The following is a 17,301-nucleotide window of genomic DNA, read 5'->3' on the forward strand; positions in this document are numbered from 1 at the left end:
TATTATCTACTGAAAAGAAGAATAATGCTGTAATCTGTCTCAGACAGCTTATTTCTATCATACTATCCTGTAATAATCACTAACAGTAAATTTCCTGTGAGAATATGAATGGAAAGGCTCAAGTATAAACTTGGCATATATAATGCATGTTACCCAGTGTTCCAGTACTTCACGGAATTCTTCAAAAATTGTATCTTTTGCTGACAAAAGTATTGTCTCTGTGCATGTATCCATACCCTTGTGCACACACACATAGCTGTTTGATCTTTAATGTAACTGGCATACATTATCTGCTTACTGACATTTGGTCAAAGGCTGACCCGAACGGACAGCCTTTTGACTACATCTGGTCCAACTCTGCGTCTCCTTTATACTCAGTGACTCAATCCTTAACCTCAAATAGCTGCATTTTTTCTATGGTAAATAATACTTCTTGCATCTGGCAGTGCGTGCTATTTCTTCCAAAATATTAGCATCCTACCAGAGGAGTACAGAAATTTCCATGGGTAGCTATGTAGTGTCAAAATCGAGGATACATTCATTCTGAGATAAAATTACTTCTTTATTTACAAGATTTTAAAATTCAGGTTTTAAAAGATGCCTTATACACTTGCAACAACATAAATACCTAACAATTTTAGTGATATTGCGTCAGTGAACCAGCTAGTAAAATCTGCCTCATTGTTTCTAGTAGCAAACATAAAATAGAATATTTGTGTTTTATAAAATAATATGAATACCACCTACTGTTTTTGAAGTACCAAAACTGCCATGAAGGACTTGCTCTTCCAGAAAAGAACACTCTGCTCCTGCTATGAACACATCATACTTAAAAATAAAGCCTCTACAGAGATTAGCTGGTTATCATATAGAACAGAAATGATTGGAGAATTCTCATGTGTTATTTTTACATTCATTGAGAAAATAAATTCTGTTTCCTGATGAGAAAAACCCCAATATTTAATTTAATATATCTGATGAGGACACTGCTGGGCATAGATGGTGATAGTTGACAGTATTAAATAAAAATAAATAAATAAATAAAAAAGCCCCCTCTCCCAACCCTCCTCCTACTCCATCTACTTTTGTTGCCAGAATAATTTTAGTGTATATTGTTTTGTTTGGAGTAATCAGGCTGAAGTAGCATTAGTCCAGCTTCTCATCTTTTAATTACAGAGAGTTTATTGTCTATGCTGTCCCACTTTCTGCATGGTTCCCCACCAGCCAGTTAGACTTAGCAATCTCCATTAATTTAATTTGGCATTTCATTCAATCAGACAGGCTGTGAACATGATGAATTTTTTTTTTAAATAACACAATGCTCATTCTTAATTGATGTCCTTATCAGACATTGTATTTGCCAGAGCTGTAATTATTGGTCAGGCAGCAAAATCAAATCTGTCCAAATGCAGTGAAGATGTTCTCCGGTGAAATTACTAAGCTACAGTGCTTAGACCTGCAAAGTAATTTAGTTTTGGTCTGTAATTACATCTTTTGGGATCATTATCTCTCTTTTTACTCATAAGGATAGTGTAACCTCAGAGGAATTCATTTGCCGAGTATGAAGATAGAACTGAGATCCATGCCATAATATACATTTGTTCAAGTGGATATTATTCTATATATATTAAAAAATTGAGCATGCTCACACCATGAAAAATTATTTTATTAATGACAATATTTTAAAAAATACATCTTCTAATTTTATTCCAGAAATACTGTAAATGTGATCAATTGAGGCTACCATTTTCCATACGCAATAAATTGGCATCAGAAATGATAGCATTTGGATGTGTAACTATCTAAAATAGATACGCAAGTGGATGTGGTGTGTTGTGACAAAACTAGTTTAGTTTAGATCTAGTTCTAGTTCTGCTGGCAATAGTTCAGCATCAAGACAGTGAGAATTTTGTCTGGAGATACTATCCCAAGAAACTTTAAACATATGTTTTGACTAAACATTAACTAATAATTATGAAAGAACTGTTAGTGTCATGATAAGTAAGTCTGAATTCTGTTTTGCAGTAAGGGTTGGGATAGGGCTTTCTTTAATTAAAAAAAAGAGTGGATTCTGTAATAACGCTATTAATTTTTTTATTTATTCTCAGATATATGATATGTTTTTGAGTACAGAATTGCAATCATTCCTTGTAAGCAAAATGTAAGTCTCCAGTTTAGTTATGAGAAAAAGATAAAATGTGTTTCATCCATGTCCTGGGTATATTTTGATTGAATTTTTCATTTGGGACATTTATTCATATTCCATGGTTTTGGTGGTATTCTGTGCTGGAACAGTAACCCTCCCAATGGTTTCTTCTTCCTTCTGGTTGCACTATTAAATTAAGCAGCATTATTATAAAAAGAATTATTTGGAAAATCAGATATATTTTCCTGATTAATTTTACTGTTAAGCATAAAAATGCTAGTGTGTTAAAAATTCATTTTTGTTCCATTGAGACGCTCAAACAAAAGTCTGGGCTCCTCTGTGTCTGGTTGTAAGTTACTTATGTATTTCTGTGTTTGCACTTCTTAGGAAATGAATAGTGGGTGTGAATTCTAATGTTTTTCAGATTAGAGTTGTGCCACAACTGAGTTGATTTAAAGACAGAAACGTAGAAAGTTGTAATAAATACTAATGACTGAATGTTGTAAGGAAAATTATTTCTCCATTAAAATCAGTAGCAAAATTCCCATTAACTTTTATGGACCCAAAATGTTATTCTGTGTGTCGATAACACCTTCAAAATTAGTTATTGGCTTTACTTTTAATGCTTTTTTAATATTAGGGTTTTGTTGTGTAAACTTCTCTTTTGCTTGTTTTATTTCTTGCTATGGCTTTTGACTCATCACAGTTGCAAAAGAAGAGCCCAGACAGTAGCCACTATTTAACCTTTTGAGACTTTCTGAAGACTTTTTTTCACTAGGAATTCAGACTCTGGACATTTTAGTCACTGATTTTTATGCTGAACTGCCAAGGTTTTCTGTGATGTTAATCATATCGGACTTCTTTCTTAAAACAACTGTCCATTAGTCTCAGCTTTCATCACCAATCAATTTTTAAGCTCTAGTGAGTGCAAAGGGTAGCTTGAAAACCCAAGTAGCATTGTGCTGTGCTGATTCAAAGTGGCGAATCCCTTGATTTGCAAACCAGTATTGTAACATCTGGCGTAGGAGGTTTGCTCTATGAAAAGGTGCAGTTTGTAGAAGTGTGGCAGTGATAAAGTTTTTATATCCCCAATCTTGGGCAGGAGTTGATTTGGTCTTCATTAGGGCATGCGTTGAGGAAGGAATAGAGGGCATTAATTTTTCCCTTAGCATTGCAAATATACACCCTTCCTAGAAAAGATGAATAAAGCTAGATGTTGGGCTTATCTAGTCTCTCTCATTACAGTCTTCATGTCAGTTGGTATGGATTTCACTAGGGCCAAGACTCCAGGGCCCTTGCAACAAAAAAGAACAGAGTCATAGTTTTAATGTAGTGATTTGCATGAAGAATGAAAGCTGTGATTCACAACAAGTTCAGAAGAGGTTTTGTTTGTCTGCAGTCCATTTAATGAAATCAGCATATGTGTGTGGTTCCTGCTGGTTTGCTCTGGCAGTAAGTTGTGGTACTCGTGCTCAATATATTTATCGAAACTTAAGATCGAGTTTGTTGAGCTCCTGAAATCAAAGGAAAGAAATAGTAGTTTGTAATGCAACTCTATGTGTTGCCAAAGGAAGCTGAAAAGATTTTATTCTTTCGTATTTACAGGCTGAGGGTGCTCTGAGATCTTTAGCTGCGAAAGTTTACACAAAACCTTGCTAATTGCTATGGCTAAGTAATTTGCAAACCATCCCAATGCCAGCACAAAACAAAAAGATGGCTTGACTAGGTGCTCCATCTTACTCTCTTTCTGTCCCAGGGAAACCCAACAGGTAAGACCCCACAGGAATACACCTGGGCAGACCAAATTTCTGGATCTTGCCTTTAATTTGAATGCCTGCTGTCAACTATAGGAATGCTCTGAGATGTTTATTGAGGGGTCTGGGCAAGGGATCCTCTAGAAAATAAATGGAGAAAAATGGTGGCTGTAACAAGTTATTTCACAAAAAACATTTTCCAAATTATTTTACTAAAATAGACAAGAACCCCTTGTTCTATTTAGACTGATTTATAACTGTTCCCAGCTGATCACAAAGTGTTTCTAAATTAAAAGCCATTAATTATAGCCTTATATAGATACAAAGATATGCAAGAAGTGCTTTGTAATTCCAGCTCTGCACTTCAGGTGAGAGCTTTTTAAATTACTTGGACCATTGGAGCCACCTGCTTGACTAAATGCTGACGGCCCTGTGTTTCAGTACTCATCAGTGCATTCCAGTGTTAACATTGTTACTGATTTTTCTCATTTCTCCAGGGCAAATACTAATTAATGGATACAATTCACAGCTGATTAGCTGTAGTTTCTTCAGTAATTACATTCGCAGACTAACTGTTCAGAAGAGGATTTCTAACCCAGTTCTTATTTCACTCTAAGCTTAATTTGTTTTTTGAATTGTTTAGGTCCTTAAGATAATAACCATTTTATTTTCTTTTGTTGTTGTAGGTACCATTAGATAATAAGGAATTTTAATCTTAGAAATACTCATTGATAATTGTTGTGTGCCTTCAATGGATTTCTAATTCAGAGATAAAAATTAAATTTAAATAATATTTATTATGATCCATACTAACAAAAGCCTAAATATGCCACGTTCTGACATCAGTGCCTGAGTCAAACACAATAGGGTCTTGAATACTGTAGTCCAAGAACTGAATGAGTCTACGGATATGTACTTGTAACTTTTAGCTTTGAGATTCCTTGTTACATCATTTGCTTCCACAGTCTTGATAAAGTGGAAAATTATGTTGTCACTTTCCCCTTTGTTTTACTGTAATAAAAGAAAAAGGAAGAAAACCACTTGGCAATCAGAATAGGAGTAGCTGTGGCGTGAGGAATGTATGTAGATCAAAACAATGTAGAATTTTACTCTTCAAGGTATAAATCAACTACATTTCCATTTTGAGGCACTGGAGCCCCTAGGATGCTAAACTCATTAAAATAGGATAGGGTTTGTCCCACTTACTTATCCAATGTTAGAGCTATACTTGCCTATTTTACCTTTGCACTTAGGTACAATTTGAAAATCTGATTTTTTTTTTTGTTACTGTAGAAGAACAGCTCTGTTGGAGCCATTTGAGTTTTTAATGTAAAAGGATTTAGTTAGTTTGCCACTAACCAACATGAAAAAAATATATCCTGTCAATCTCGCTGTTGAGCTCAAGTACTATGTCTTTGTGCAACAAATCCACACATACACATCCTTATGTGCCAAAACAGTAATTTGAATGTGCAGTTTAATTTGAATTTTTTAATCTCCAAAAATGGGTGACATCTGGACTTTTAAAAAATGGATGACATTACTTGAGTATCTGCATAGCTGTGGATAACAAAGTTTTAATAGCTATGAGGCAGCCTACATATTGTGTTAAGGCCTCTGTTGCTTAACGTGTTATAGGTTGAAAGATTCAGCATGTTAAGTACATAAATGGAATTTCATACTTCAGAATGAAGAATCTCATCTCATATTCCTTCCTCCCCATGATTGTCTTCTGATTTTGTTGATGGCCTGTTTTGTCAATCAGAGAATTCATCAGGTACACAAGGCTCCAATTCTTTGTGTCCATCTTCCTTTTTTCATCCTCTATCACTATAGCTTCCTTCTGGTTTGGGTTTTCCCCCCCCCCCCCCTCCCCCCCCCTTTTAACTTTAGGTCTTATTTTCAGAAATGGATTTTGGAGTTTTCAGGGAAAAAGCTTTCTTGAAAGGATCACACTGGCTTCTCCACTGCTGTAGGGTGATGGGGGAACTGGAGGGAGTCAGGCTCTGAAACACTTCCCTGCTAAAAGCAGTCAGGCACCAAGTCCTGCAGTAGCAAATTAGCAAATTGAGGTGGAGCAAAGTGTTTTTCATTTCAGGACAGGTTCAGCTGCTCTGAAAGCCCAACAGTTTCTTGCTTGGAAAGAACAATCTGTGCAAGTGCATGGTTACCCATCCTCATGCACATGTCGCAGAGCTTATGCTGGTGGTGGTGGTGTTTGCTGTCGTGGTTTGGGGTGGGGGCAGGTCTATCAAGATCTGGCAAGATAAAACAAAGCCTTCCTGAAAAAAATTTTGCTTTACAGAACTTGCAAATGGGAGTTAAGGGAAGAATGCTTTAGCAGCAGTGATGTAACAAGGCATTGTAGGGTCAGCACAGGGACTTTTCCAGCATTTGATACTCTTTGCAGTGTGCATTGTGCCTAATGTGGAAGCCTCTGATTTTAGTGATTTAGTGGTAGCTGCATGACATGCATGGTGTCTGTTCCTTGAAGCAAAGACTCTAGGCTCCTGCCTGCTCCAGGTACACATGCAGAAATAGTTAACAGACTACCTGCTTTTTGGAAGTGCTGTTTAAGGGAATAAGGCACATTAAATGCCAATTAACCAAATGTTGATAATACCTTTCTTTTCTGTGCTCAGTCTGTAAAAGGAAAAGTACCTATTTTCTTCAACAGATGTTTATACTTGGGAATTTGGAGGCAATGACTCTATGGCATCCAAGCAGATCCTTTCAGATCATTTCTGTGTAAGAGGAGTTGCACCTCAGTGGGAGCAAGTGGGCACTCGGCCCATTCCACCCTGGGTGGTCTCAATGTGATACAGCTTCTCTGACTTGCAAACTCTTCTGGTGTTAATGTTCACTGGTGGCATGGGAGCTAAACTGGAATGAAGGACAGACAAACAGAGATTGTTTGGCTTTTTAATTTTGTGGAAAGAATGGGATTTTAAGAACAATGCTGCATATTCTCATTCTTCCCTTATTGACCTTCATCTCTTTAAAACCAGGACTACTTGGAATAGTAATATGCCAGCTAGTTCTAGCTGCAGCAGTCCTCCAGATCAGGATCATCTGCAGAAATATTATAATGCATGCCAGAAAAGATGTAGCAGAGTTGAAATGTCTTTTCTGGAGAACAGTCTCTTTCCAATGGACACGTAATTTCCAAAGTCACCTCTGGGTCTGTGGGGTGGCTTTGCTACGTGGACAGAGAAAGTTGAAGAGATGGATATCTTCCATGTACAGACCTGGGGATGCAGAGTATGTAATAATAATAATGATAATGCTGAATCCAATCTAGTTCTGACTTCAAAGAACATCTGCAAAATTACATCTTACCTGTTTGTTGTTTTGTTTTTGTTGTTGGTTTTTTTTTCAACTTTTTCTATGTCAGTGATGGGGTAAGGAAAAGTTTCTCATGGTATGCATTAAAATAAAAATATTTATTTTTCTTTCAGTTTGGAAACAATAACAACTACATGAACATGGCAGAGGCAAATAATGCATTTCTTGCTGCAAATGAGGTAGATGTTTTTCTTTTTTTATCTATGCTCATATTCTGCTGTTTGCTGTGATAATTTAACAGACTTTGAATGGATGACGAGTGAAGTGCTGGATTTCTGTGTTTTATGGAGCACAAAATAAAGACTTTAACGAGAAAGAAAATAACCTGACAGTTCTCCATTACTAGTCAATTTAGCTGTCCATAAGGCTGTTACTTACATAGCATGTCAATAGAAACAAATATGCTTTGTGTGAAAAATTTATTAACAGAAGGAAACAAAAAGCACAGTAGGTGTACAGTTTGAAAGCAAGCTTAGTAATAGTCATTACTAGCTAATGTGCTAATTTTTGTTTTAGATACAAATATTTTAATTTGGGTTCTTAATACTCGTATAAGATAGAAAGCCAAAAGCTACTTTGTTGCCTGAAGCGTATGTGCTGTGTGAAGGAAACTTCTGACCAGGATCAAGAACAAACCCAGGGGCCGGGCTGGTCAAGGCTGTCTGGGCTATGGAGGTGATGTGTTTGATCGCTGCCTTTAAAGAGAATGGAAACAAAAGAAAGGTCTGCAGTCTCCTTGTATTTGTTACAGGGGTGCTGCCTTACAGCCAGTTAATAGATTAGCAGCATGCTAATGCTGACCTCAGCTCCAGACAAAAACACCTTTTTTTGCTCATCACTAAAAACCAACAGCTTTTATTCCAATGGGAAGGATGGAAGTTGCAAGATGCACTGTCCAGCAATGTGCCTAGTAATATGGAGAACAAGAACTAAGTATTTCAATAGGGGGCATCTTCCCAACATGAGGAAAGGTTAGAAAACTGGCCTTGATTTTACAAGTGGTAAGTGATGATTCAGTTGCAGGTATTCTTGTGCAGTTTTAAAAAAGTGATCTCAGGAAAAATAAGCAGAAGGGTGTAACAACAAATACGAAGGTTAGAATTAAGAGTCATATTTTATGAATCATTTATACAATGGTCACCATCTCTTTTTACTCAGCAAGACTGCTTAGATAGGGGAATATTGTTTGGCACTAGCTCCAGTGTTATTTGTGATAATGAACACAAACCCCATCTGTAATGACAACACGATGTTTCTTTCTGTAGAATTTCTTTCCTACATTTGAATCAAACATTGATGAAAGCTCTGCTGCCAGCAGCTGTTCAGAGACAATTTAATTCCAGCTGTGATAATTCACCGTGTCAGACATTGGCTGTTATATGTTGATACAACAGTTCTCCAGATTTGCATTTTTATCAAAAGGAACAAATGTTTTGAACATTTCAGTACAGATGGCATTTAACCATGCAGAGAGTTTTTTAAAAAATTGTGTAAGATATAAATATTTGAAAAGTTAGTAACTTTAAAAAATGTGATTGGTAAGATAAATCCTGCAAATACCATCTTTTTGTCATAACAACACCTTTCTGCAATCCCAAATTGCATACTATTCAGGCTTTTTTTTACGGACTGAATGGCCCAGTGGTTTGGATTTAAGACTACTTCACTAAGGGGCTTGCTTTCTTCTTAGATTACATCTGTTTTATACTCAATCTTAGGACTGTTACATGTTTTTAAAAAACAGTATATACGTATTTGGACAAGTTATGTTGTGAGACTTAAACACTTAAAAAATGTTAAGGTATTCATGAATTTACTCTCCCATTTGTAGTAAGCTATAAGTATTAAGATGAATGCTACTTTTCTAAGTAAAATATTTTATTATTGTCTAGCTGTGTTATTTATTTATACAGCTGTTCTAGAGTTATTCTGTTAGATGAGGAAAAAAAGATCCAGTTCTTTTAATTCCTACTATTGCATAAATATGTCAAGTAAAGAGAGGGTCAAAGATACTATAATGATACTGATTTCACCAAATTCTTTTGCTTGAACAAGGAATAAAAATATGATTAAGTGTTAGTGTTCACATTAAAGCATGAACCTAACTTTGCAATTACTGCATTACAATGTATTTAATTATAGTGTTTTTACATAACATGAATGCAGCTTTCTCACTATGACTTTGGGCCTGGGCACTGCTTAGCTAGAAGCCCATTTTATTCCTGTAAATAATGCCTTAAGAGTATAATCCTAGAGCACATTCAGGCTTAGAAGCCACACAGTTGCTTTGTTTTCTGACTCTATGTCATAATTACTACGACCCATTTTAGAGCACCTTAAATATTTATTGAAATAATATTTCAAGTGTTAATTACAGTGGTAATGAAAACAGCCAAATGCCACATATCAAGAATGAGTGTTTATCCGTATTGTTAATGGGATACGTTAGATTTCATTAAGCAGTAATGGGGTAGCAAATGAGTCACAAATTACAGTTGCATCTGTTACTAGACCACATTAGTGCCAAAATAACTGCAAATGCAGCCATAAGGTTATCTTCATTAGCCACCCTCTTCTGGCCAATCCATCCTTTGTGTTTGTGAGCTACGTGGTCCACAGGAAGAAAAATTCACACCTTTTGTAATATAGCAGTGGGGAAGGTAAATGTCTCCCTAATCCAGGCCCAGCTTTCACATCCAGAATTAAGTTACAGTCTTGCAGTTTGAGTGAGATGGGTAGAGTCTCAGCAGACTCTGACGGTACTGCAGACTGCAGCAATCTGGGACCTCATCACTTCTGGTGTGAGACCAATAATGACAGCTGACAGGTTCTATATGCAAGCAAAGATTTTTCTTGAGTTTCAGTTTCCATCTTCTCTCAAGCGGTTATTAATTTATATCATCATTAACAGTTTGAAGGATGACAATTTGCAGCAGTTAATGAGATCTTTCACTGAACATATCATTTTTAAATTAACAGGCATTAAGTCACTCTTTCAAACAATGTAAAGAATACATAAAACAATTCCCTTCCCCCAACACGAATCCTGAACTAATGCAAACAAACAAATCCCTGAGCAGCCTTGCATGTCCAGAACAAGACAAGAGTGCCTATTTTAGGATTGCCAACTGCCCAATTTGATCAAGACTGTCCTTATTTGGGAACATTTAAAATGGCCTAATTTCAAGCACTGAATTTCTATTATTAAGTAGCAGTGGACCTGAAATAATACATGAAAGTTCACTTAACTTGCAAGAAATTTGAATAAGCATAGCTCATTTGTTTCCCAAATAAAGTCAGCAGTGTTGAAGCCAGATACAGACTCTCCTTGAATAAAAGATTATCTTTGACAGACACATGCACACGTACAAACATGCACAAACCCTGAAGATAACTGGCAGTAAATGTTTTGCTCAAGGCATCTTAACAGGTGTTTAGTTTGTAACAAACCTACTGTTCAAACAAAGCTGGCTTGCCTCAGAAAGCACTGGAAGCTGCTGTAATCACCCTCGCTCTTTTGTACATGTCTCTTCTCCAAATTACAAACCCTTGTTTAAAGGGTGCATTGTACTTTTGGGATCGAAAAGAAAAGAAAGACCAGAATTGTAATATTTCATGTTAATTAGTGGATAAAAAGGAAACAAAAGATGTGAAATGGTCACTGCTGAATTAATATTGTGTGCGTGTGCACTACAAAATTGTCAGTATTTTATGAAGCACAAGAGTAATGTAAGCAGTTTGTACTATTTTACTAACATATCAATAAAGTCGCAATTTGTTATGCAGCCAAATCCAATGTAGCTGATATTCAGACTAACAACAGACAGATGCTGCTAATTAAGTACACATTAAAAAACTGTTAATACTGATACTCCATTAAAGCCATATGATAATGAAACTTAAACCTTTAATCAGAATGATCCACAAAACCCTTCAGTATACAAAACTTAAAAATTTTGTTGCATATAGAGTTTGCATTTGAGAACAAAACAAGACTTGGACTGCAGGTCTGGAGGTGGTTGCTGAAAGCAGTGTGCCCTAACATGGTTTGCCTTGTCCTGTCCTTTTCTAGCAGACGTTCCATACACCAAGCCTTGGGGATGAGGAGTTCGAAATCCCACCCATTACCCCCCCACCTGAGTCAGACCCTGCACTGGGGATGGCAGATATACTGCTGCCCTTTCAGGGTGTTGGTGACCAGCTGCCTGCACAAGGAAATGAATTTACACCTCAGTTTCCCCCCCAGAGCTTGGATCTTCCCTCTATTACAATATCCCGAAATCTTGTGGAACAAGACAGCGTCATCCACAGCAATGGATTGCATATGGTAGGTCCAGTAGTTTGTGTGTTTCTGTTGCCTAATATTGTCTGTCAAAGCATAGTAATGTAGATTTATGTCATCTATCAGTTTTAATTGACCTCTCAGAAGATCTGTATGACTTCTTGGTATTGCAGCCTGACCAAGCATTTGCCAACATTCTGTATCATGTGCAGGCTTATTCTGTATGAATGATGACATGTGTTGTCAGTGTTACACAGAAAGCAATGATATGCTATTATTCAGTTCCCTAAGGCAGTTGGAAAATGGTTAAGAGTTTAATATTGGTGGATTCTGGAACATAAACGTGGTTCTGCAATGCTATACTGTGTGTGAACAGATCTCTTGTGAAGAAGCACTCAAGCTTTATGAACAAAGAATTTTAATTCTGGGAATGGGCTTGAAAGCCCATATCCATTGGCATCAGGTGTATCCCAAGTGCTGCTAAAGTTCAAAAATGTGTTATACAGTCGACACTGGCATCAAGAGTTGAAAAACTGTTGTGTTGGCCCAGGTGAACTACAGCATTTAGAAGGAATTACTTGTCTGTATTTCAAGTATAGGACCCACATCTGACAGCCATCAGGATGTTTTCAAAGTGCAGTGTTGAGATTAGCTCAGAAAGGGAGCCAGACACAGTATGCCAGCAGTAAAAAACCCATATGTTTCACTATATTCTGTGTATTCCATGCGCTAAATCTTTAGATGTGGAAATCAACTTTTTTTTTTTTTTTCTAACTCAGAATAGAAGTGATAGGGATGTATCACCTTGACCATACTCAGAAATACAGGGCCATAAAAAGACTTTGTTCTGCCCAGTGTTCTTGTTGACCATAGAGGCTGGAGCAGGCTGGGCCTGTTCTACTGTTCCTGGGCTGTTTCCGAGCCCCCTGGAATCGGGAGGGATGATCCGGGTGTGGGGAGGGGCTCAGTGACAGGGACTGTCAGGCTAATTCCAGTGATTGTTCTTGTTAATTAGAACAATCAAAACCAAGGCTGTACGGAGTCTTCTCCATAATCTATACACACTGTATGGCTGTGATCTCAGTGGGAGTGTGTATGGGGCAGTTTCCACTTTCTTGTATTTCCCTTTCAGATTTGGGGGATATCCCTGCATAGTTTTCTCTAAGCTTTGTGCAGTAACGTTCATACTTATAGTGATGAGACACAGCTGTGAGTCAGTATCATATTTAGCATTTTAAACTCAGTGGTTACAATTAGAATCAGTTTCTGTATTGCATATTGAAGACAACATCAATGTTTAGCTTGAACAGATATTGTACAACATTTTTTTCTGATAAGCTGTTTTATATAGGACCTTTTGCTAAACTTAATGTAGTGAAAATACAGATTTACTGCTGGACTGTAATAAAGGTCATCACATTGTCATGTAATGATTTCATATAGATTTTTTATTATTATTATTCTGGCAACCAAAAATTAATAAAGGATTTATAAATCAACAAGCAGCAAATATTCTGCAGTCTGCTGGCTTTGTTGCAAATTCTAATACTTCCTTGGAGGTCATGGGGAGTAGCTAGGCCTAATACAGAATTAAGCACAAACCGCTCACTACTTCAGAGGTACAGAATTCAGTAATTCCATGGATACAAAGCAGGGACTGCCAAAAACAGGCCTTGAAGGATAAGATTTTTTTTTTTTTTCAGATCCCATTTGGCATGGGATTTTGTATGCACTGGACATGGTGGTCGACTACTGAATAAAGATCAGATTAATAAAATGTGAGAGTCAGGAATGTTATGTCTGTAAACTAAAGTAATGGAGCATGTGTACACTGAATATAATGATGCTTCCTTAGAAATATGTAATAAATATCATGGGCTGGATAGGTGTTGTGTTACACATATGAGTACCCCTCAAAGTTATCAAGTTGTTTCTAACCTGGCCTAGTTTTGCCTTTTATTTTGCATGCTTTCACTGAATGTGATTCTTCCGTGAGTGAATGCTGTCACCGTAACAGTTCCAGCCAGAAGAGGCCTCCTGGTTGCATATTTCTTCTCTCACCTCTTCTTGCACTGGATGAGAGGGTTTACTTTTTTTTTTTTCCTTTTGTTTCTAGACTGTGCAATGTAGAAATTAATGGCATAGTTTACATTGACTTCAGTGGTAAGAATTTGTTCCCATACAGTTCGAAGAGAAGATCTAGAGAAGCATATGCCTTCTTATCCCAGTAGTCCAGTGTTATTTTCTAGGGTGATTGCCAGTTCAAAGCTGTGGGTTGGGAACCTGTGTGTAGTTTTGCTGTGGAGAATTGATGAGGAATTGCGTGATTTGATATGGAGGAGCAACACAGGGAGGATTGTGTGTCAGACACTGCTCCACAACTGCTTGATTTGTTTTTATACTGTGAGATGGAGTAGCCCCTGCCATTGTATTTTAGTCACTAGACTTTTTCTCTTCTGCTTATAAATGCTGGGTGGCTTCAGGAATGTGCACGTCATTAAACTGGTAAATATTTATTAATAATATTAGAATTCATCTTTAAATTAGACATTTCATGAATTACCTTGCCTTGGAGCTATGAAAACTTTATTGCGGCAATAAAAAATGTAAAGGAGGCATTTTGACTATGAAATTTCATTTCATGGTCAATTGAATTTACTATATCTGAAAGAACTAAAGATGGGGTTGTAAAATAATTATGATGTTCGTATACACTTAGAGAACGATGTTCTTATCCAGCGATACTAGGATAGCCTTATTTAAAGGCTGTATTAATAGTGTATTGCTAATCACTAAAGCTTCTTTAGCTGAATACAAACTTAAATTATTTTAATATGAACTGCATTGAGTTTATTGGTTATCTTGTGAAGCACTAGAGAGCTTTACTGTAAGCAATATTTAGTTTAGATAAAGGTAGTCCTACCATGTTGAAAAGTCCAGTAGAAAAATTTCACCTTGAAGAAATGTCATAAGATTTTAAATCACAAATGTAGAAAAAATAAAATGGGCTTGGACAGAATTATGATTAATACTGTGTGTCTTTGGCTTTTTCTATGTACTACCTGACATGTTCACCTATAAACTTGAATGCAGAATCGCCAGAGGCATGGTTAAAAATAGGTTATGTCAAGGTTTTCCTATGTCTCCCTTAGGGTGTGGAGTCGGGTAGCTACCTTGTAATACTTCTGCAAGTATCTCATAGATTTCCCACAGGAAGACAAAAAAAAACCCCAACCATTCTCTCTTTCATATTCTTTGTGTATTATTATATTGAAAAAATCATTCACAGTGCAGGAAAGATATTTATTCTCAGCATAAATGTGGCCTAGCAATTATTAAAAGATCATGTTGATGAGTTAACAATTGTTCATGCTATTAAGATGTACATACTATGGAAAGAGTGACAATTTATCACTATGCTGATTAACTTCATTATTATTGGCAACAAACACCACATATTTATCTCACTTATCAGCGTTTTTCTACATTTAAAAACCAGCATCAGCAAAAAGAGGAAATAAAATGGAGGCAGTTTCATTCATTTTAGTATTTTAATAGTACGCAAATAAAATCCTGATGTTCAGAAACGAGTCACTGAAAAATGGAGTGTTCATGTACATTTGACTTCAACATGTGGATTTACATGATGCAAATATTGTCCCTATAAATACCTGAACATAAATAAGTGGAAATCAGCAGCGATATCCTTGTTAAAAATCAACCCCCAATATTTTATATTAATACTCTGTTTTCTGTCGAGCTGCCCATAGAAAAAATTATTTTAATCTGTAAACTGTGGCAATTCTATAAAACTACAACTTGTGCTCCTGAGGGTTCCTTTTTTTAACACCTCTCTATAATCTGCCCAGCCTGCTGAGTAGCATTGACATCAGTAGTACATCAATTTCAGAAAGTGGATTATTTTTACTAGACAGCTATTGTGACATATTGGGTCAGTCATAAATGAAAGATATTCATGCAAGCATGCAATACTTGTAATGAAGTCTCACTCTGACCTTCTGTATGATTGATTCTGTAATTTAGTTTTCTCAGGCAGTGCCTGAAATGAAATGAAATCATGTTGAACAAGTTTTGAATACCCACAGTGCACCAGGAGAAGAAAAATCTGCAGCCCCAGAGGCTTGAGAGAGAGCAGCTGAACGATTTATCTCCATGCTATTATAGCCTTTGCCAGCATTCAACATTTCTTTTTCTTTTTTTTTTTTTTTTCTTATTTGGCTTAAGTACTTAATTCTGCAGGTAGCTGTAAATGGGAAAATAAAATGCTGTTCAGATTTAAAATGACAGGACAGGAGTATGTGCAGGGGACTGATAAAATATCTTGAATAGAACTGACCTTTCATGTAGCTGAAAGTTACTGGGGGATTCATCCTCATAATTACCATATAGATTATTTTTATTTCTTTCCTGCAATGAAACATTTCAGAGAGCAGTAGTGCTGATTGAATGAAAATTGAACTTGTTAACATTCTTTTCAGCTTAGCCTGTTGTACATTACAGAAGGTTAGCTTTGATGAATTTCAAAATTCTCTTTCTGATATCTAAGAAACAGACAGTAAAATAATTGTCTCTTTTCAGACTGATTTTTTTCTTTTATTCAAAAAAGTATGGATGTTACAAAAACAGACTTGTAATTTTACATATATTGCTCCCCATATTACTTATGCTGCGGGAGGAAATGTATTTCTTATTTGATGAAGATTTGAGCCTGTTTATATTTTATAATTGTTGCAGTGCTGTCAGTGCATTCAGGATTCTGCACAGATAAGGCTAATTCACAGTGGAATACACTCATCTTTAATTACATTACTGCTTAGGAGTGGCACTGTGCTCAAATCAGACATGATGGTGACACTGCTTTTATTTCAAGAAGAGACTTTTTAAATAAACAGCTCAATGATGTGGCTTTAAAGAGCTGAGTTGCAAATTTGAGCTTAATAAAGGCTGCATACAACAGAAATATTATTAATGTTTCAGAACAGTGGTGCCTTTTACTTATAGGTCTAAATCTTTTTTTTAGTAATTCAAAGTCCCAAATTACTAATGAACTTTAAATTAATAGAATAACAGAGGATTGCAAGAACAACAGCAAAAAAAAAGTTGCTTTAAAATTGGCAAAAGACAGTTATTTCACTACGCACCTGACAACATGCCTCTAATTTGTGTGTTTAATTTTCCTTTACAAAGAAACTTACTTGTAAATCTCTCTTTTAATACCCAGTCTTTAATCTCCTATCTAGAGAGAATGGAGTAGGTTTTCAATTAATACGACGTTATAACAACATTGTTTAATGTGTTGCAGATGAAAGTTATTTCATGGGTCGTTAATGTGTTTAACGCCTGGAACCGTCTATTAAAACAAGCTCTTGTTATTGTTATGAACATGTTTATTGTCATCTTTAATACAAAACATACAACTAATTCTGGAAGGTTGTAATTATTCATTTATAGCAGCTATTCTTACTGAGAGAAGGGGTTAAGAGGATCTTAGTAGATAGACTGCTGCTTACTTGCGGTGCAGCCCAAAGTATCAAAATGATAGATAGTGCTTAATGTTTTGCCAACTATTGTGCAAATGAGCTGAAGCAAGAAGACCTGTGAAGGACAGTTCCCGATAAGAACCTAGAACTTGCTTTAAGAACCGGCTAAAATCGACCCTGCCGTTTGGGTAAGAGTCAAGGGATAACTGAGTCTGCGCAAGACCAAAAGATTACTAGCAGTGATGAAGAGGAGCCATCAGCCTTCATCTCCAT

The 17,301-nt window shown here is 36.3% G+C and overlaps 1 protein-coding gene across 2 annotated transcripts in view; it reads left to right on the top strand.

Annotated features, from left to right (window-relative positions):
• Positions 1–17,301, top strand: part of TOX3 (TOX high mobility group box family member 3) — a 75,968-nt gene that overhangs the window by 44,419 nt on the left and 14,248 nt on the right. The window contains exons 2-3 of one of the 2 annotated variants that reach the window (XM_064459400.1): positions 7,359–7,424; positions 11,318–11,572. In XM_064459400.1, the coding sequence (XP_064315470.1) occupies positions 7,359–7,424; positions 11,318–11,572 (321 nt within the window). The remainder of the gene's footprint in view (positions 1–7,358; positions 7,425–11,317; positions 11,573–17,301) is intronic. The other variant, XM_064459401.1, reaches the window with a different exon arrangement.

Source organism: Phalacrocorax carbo, chromosome 8 (genome assembly GCF_963921805.1).
Source record: "Phalacrocorax carbo chromosome 8, bPhaCar2.1, whole genome shotgun sequence".
Taxonomy (NCBI): Eukaryota; Metazoa; Chordata; class Aves; order Suliformes; family Phalacrocoracidae; genus Phalacrocorax; species Phalacrocorax carbo.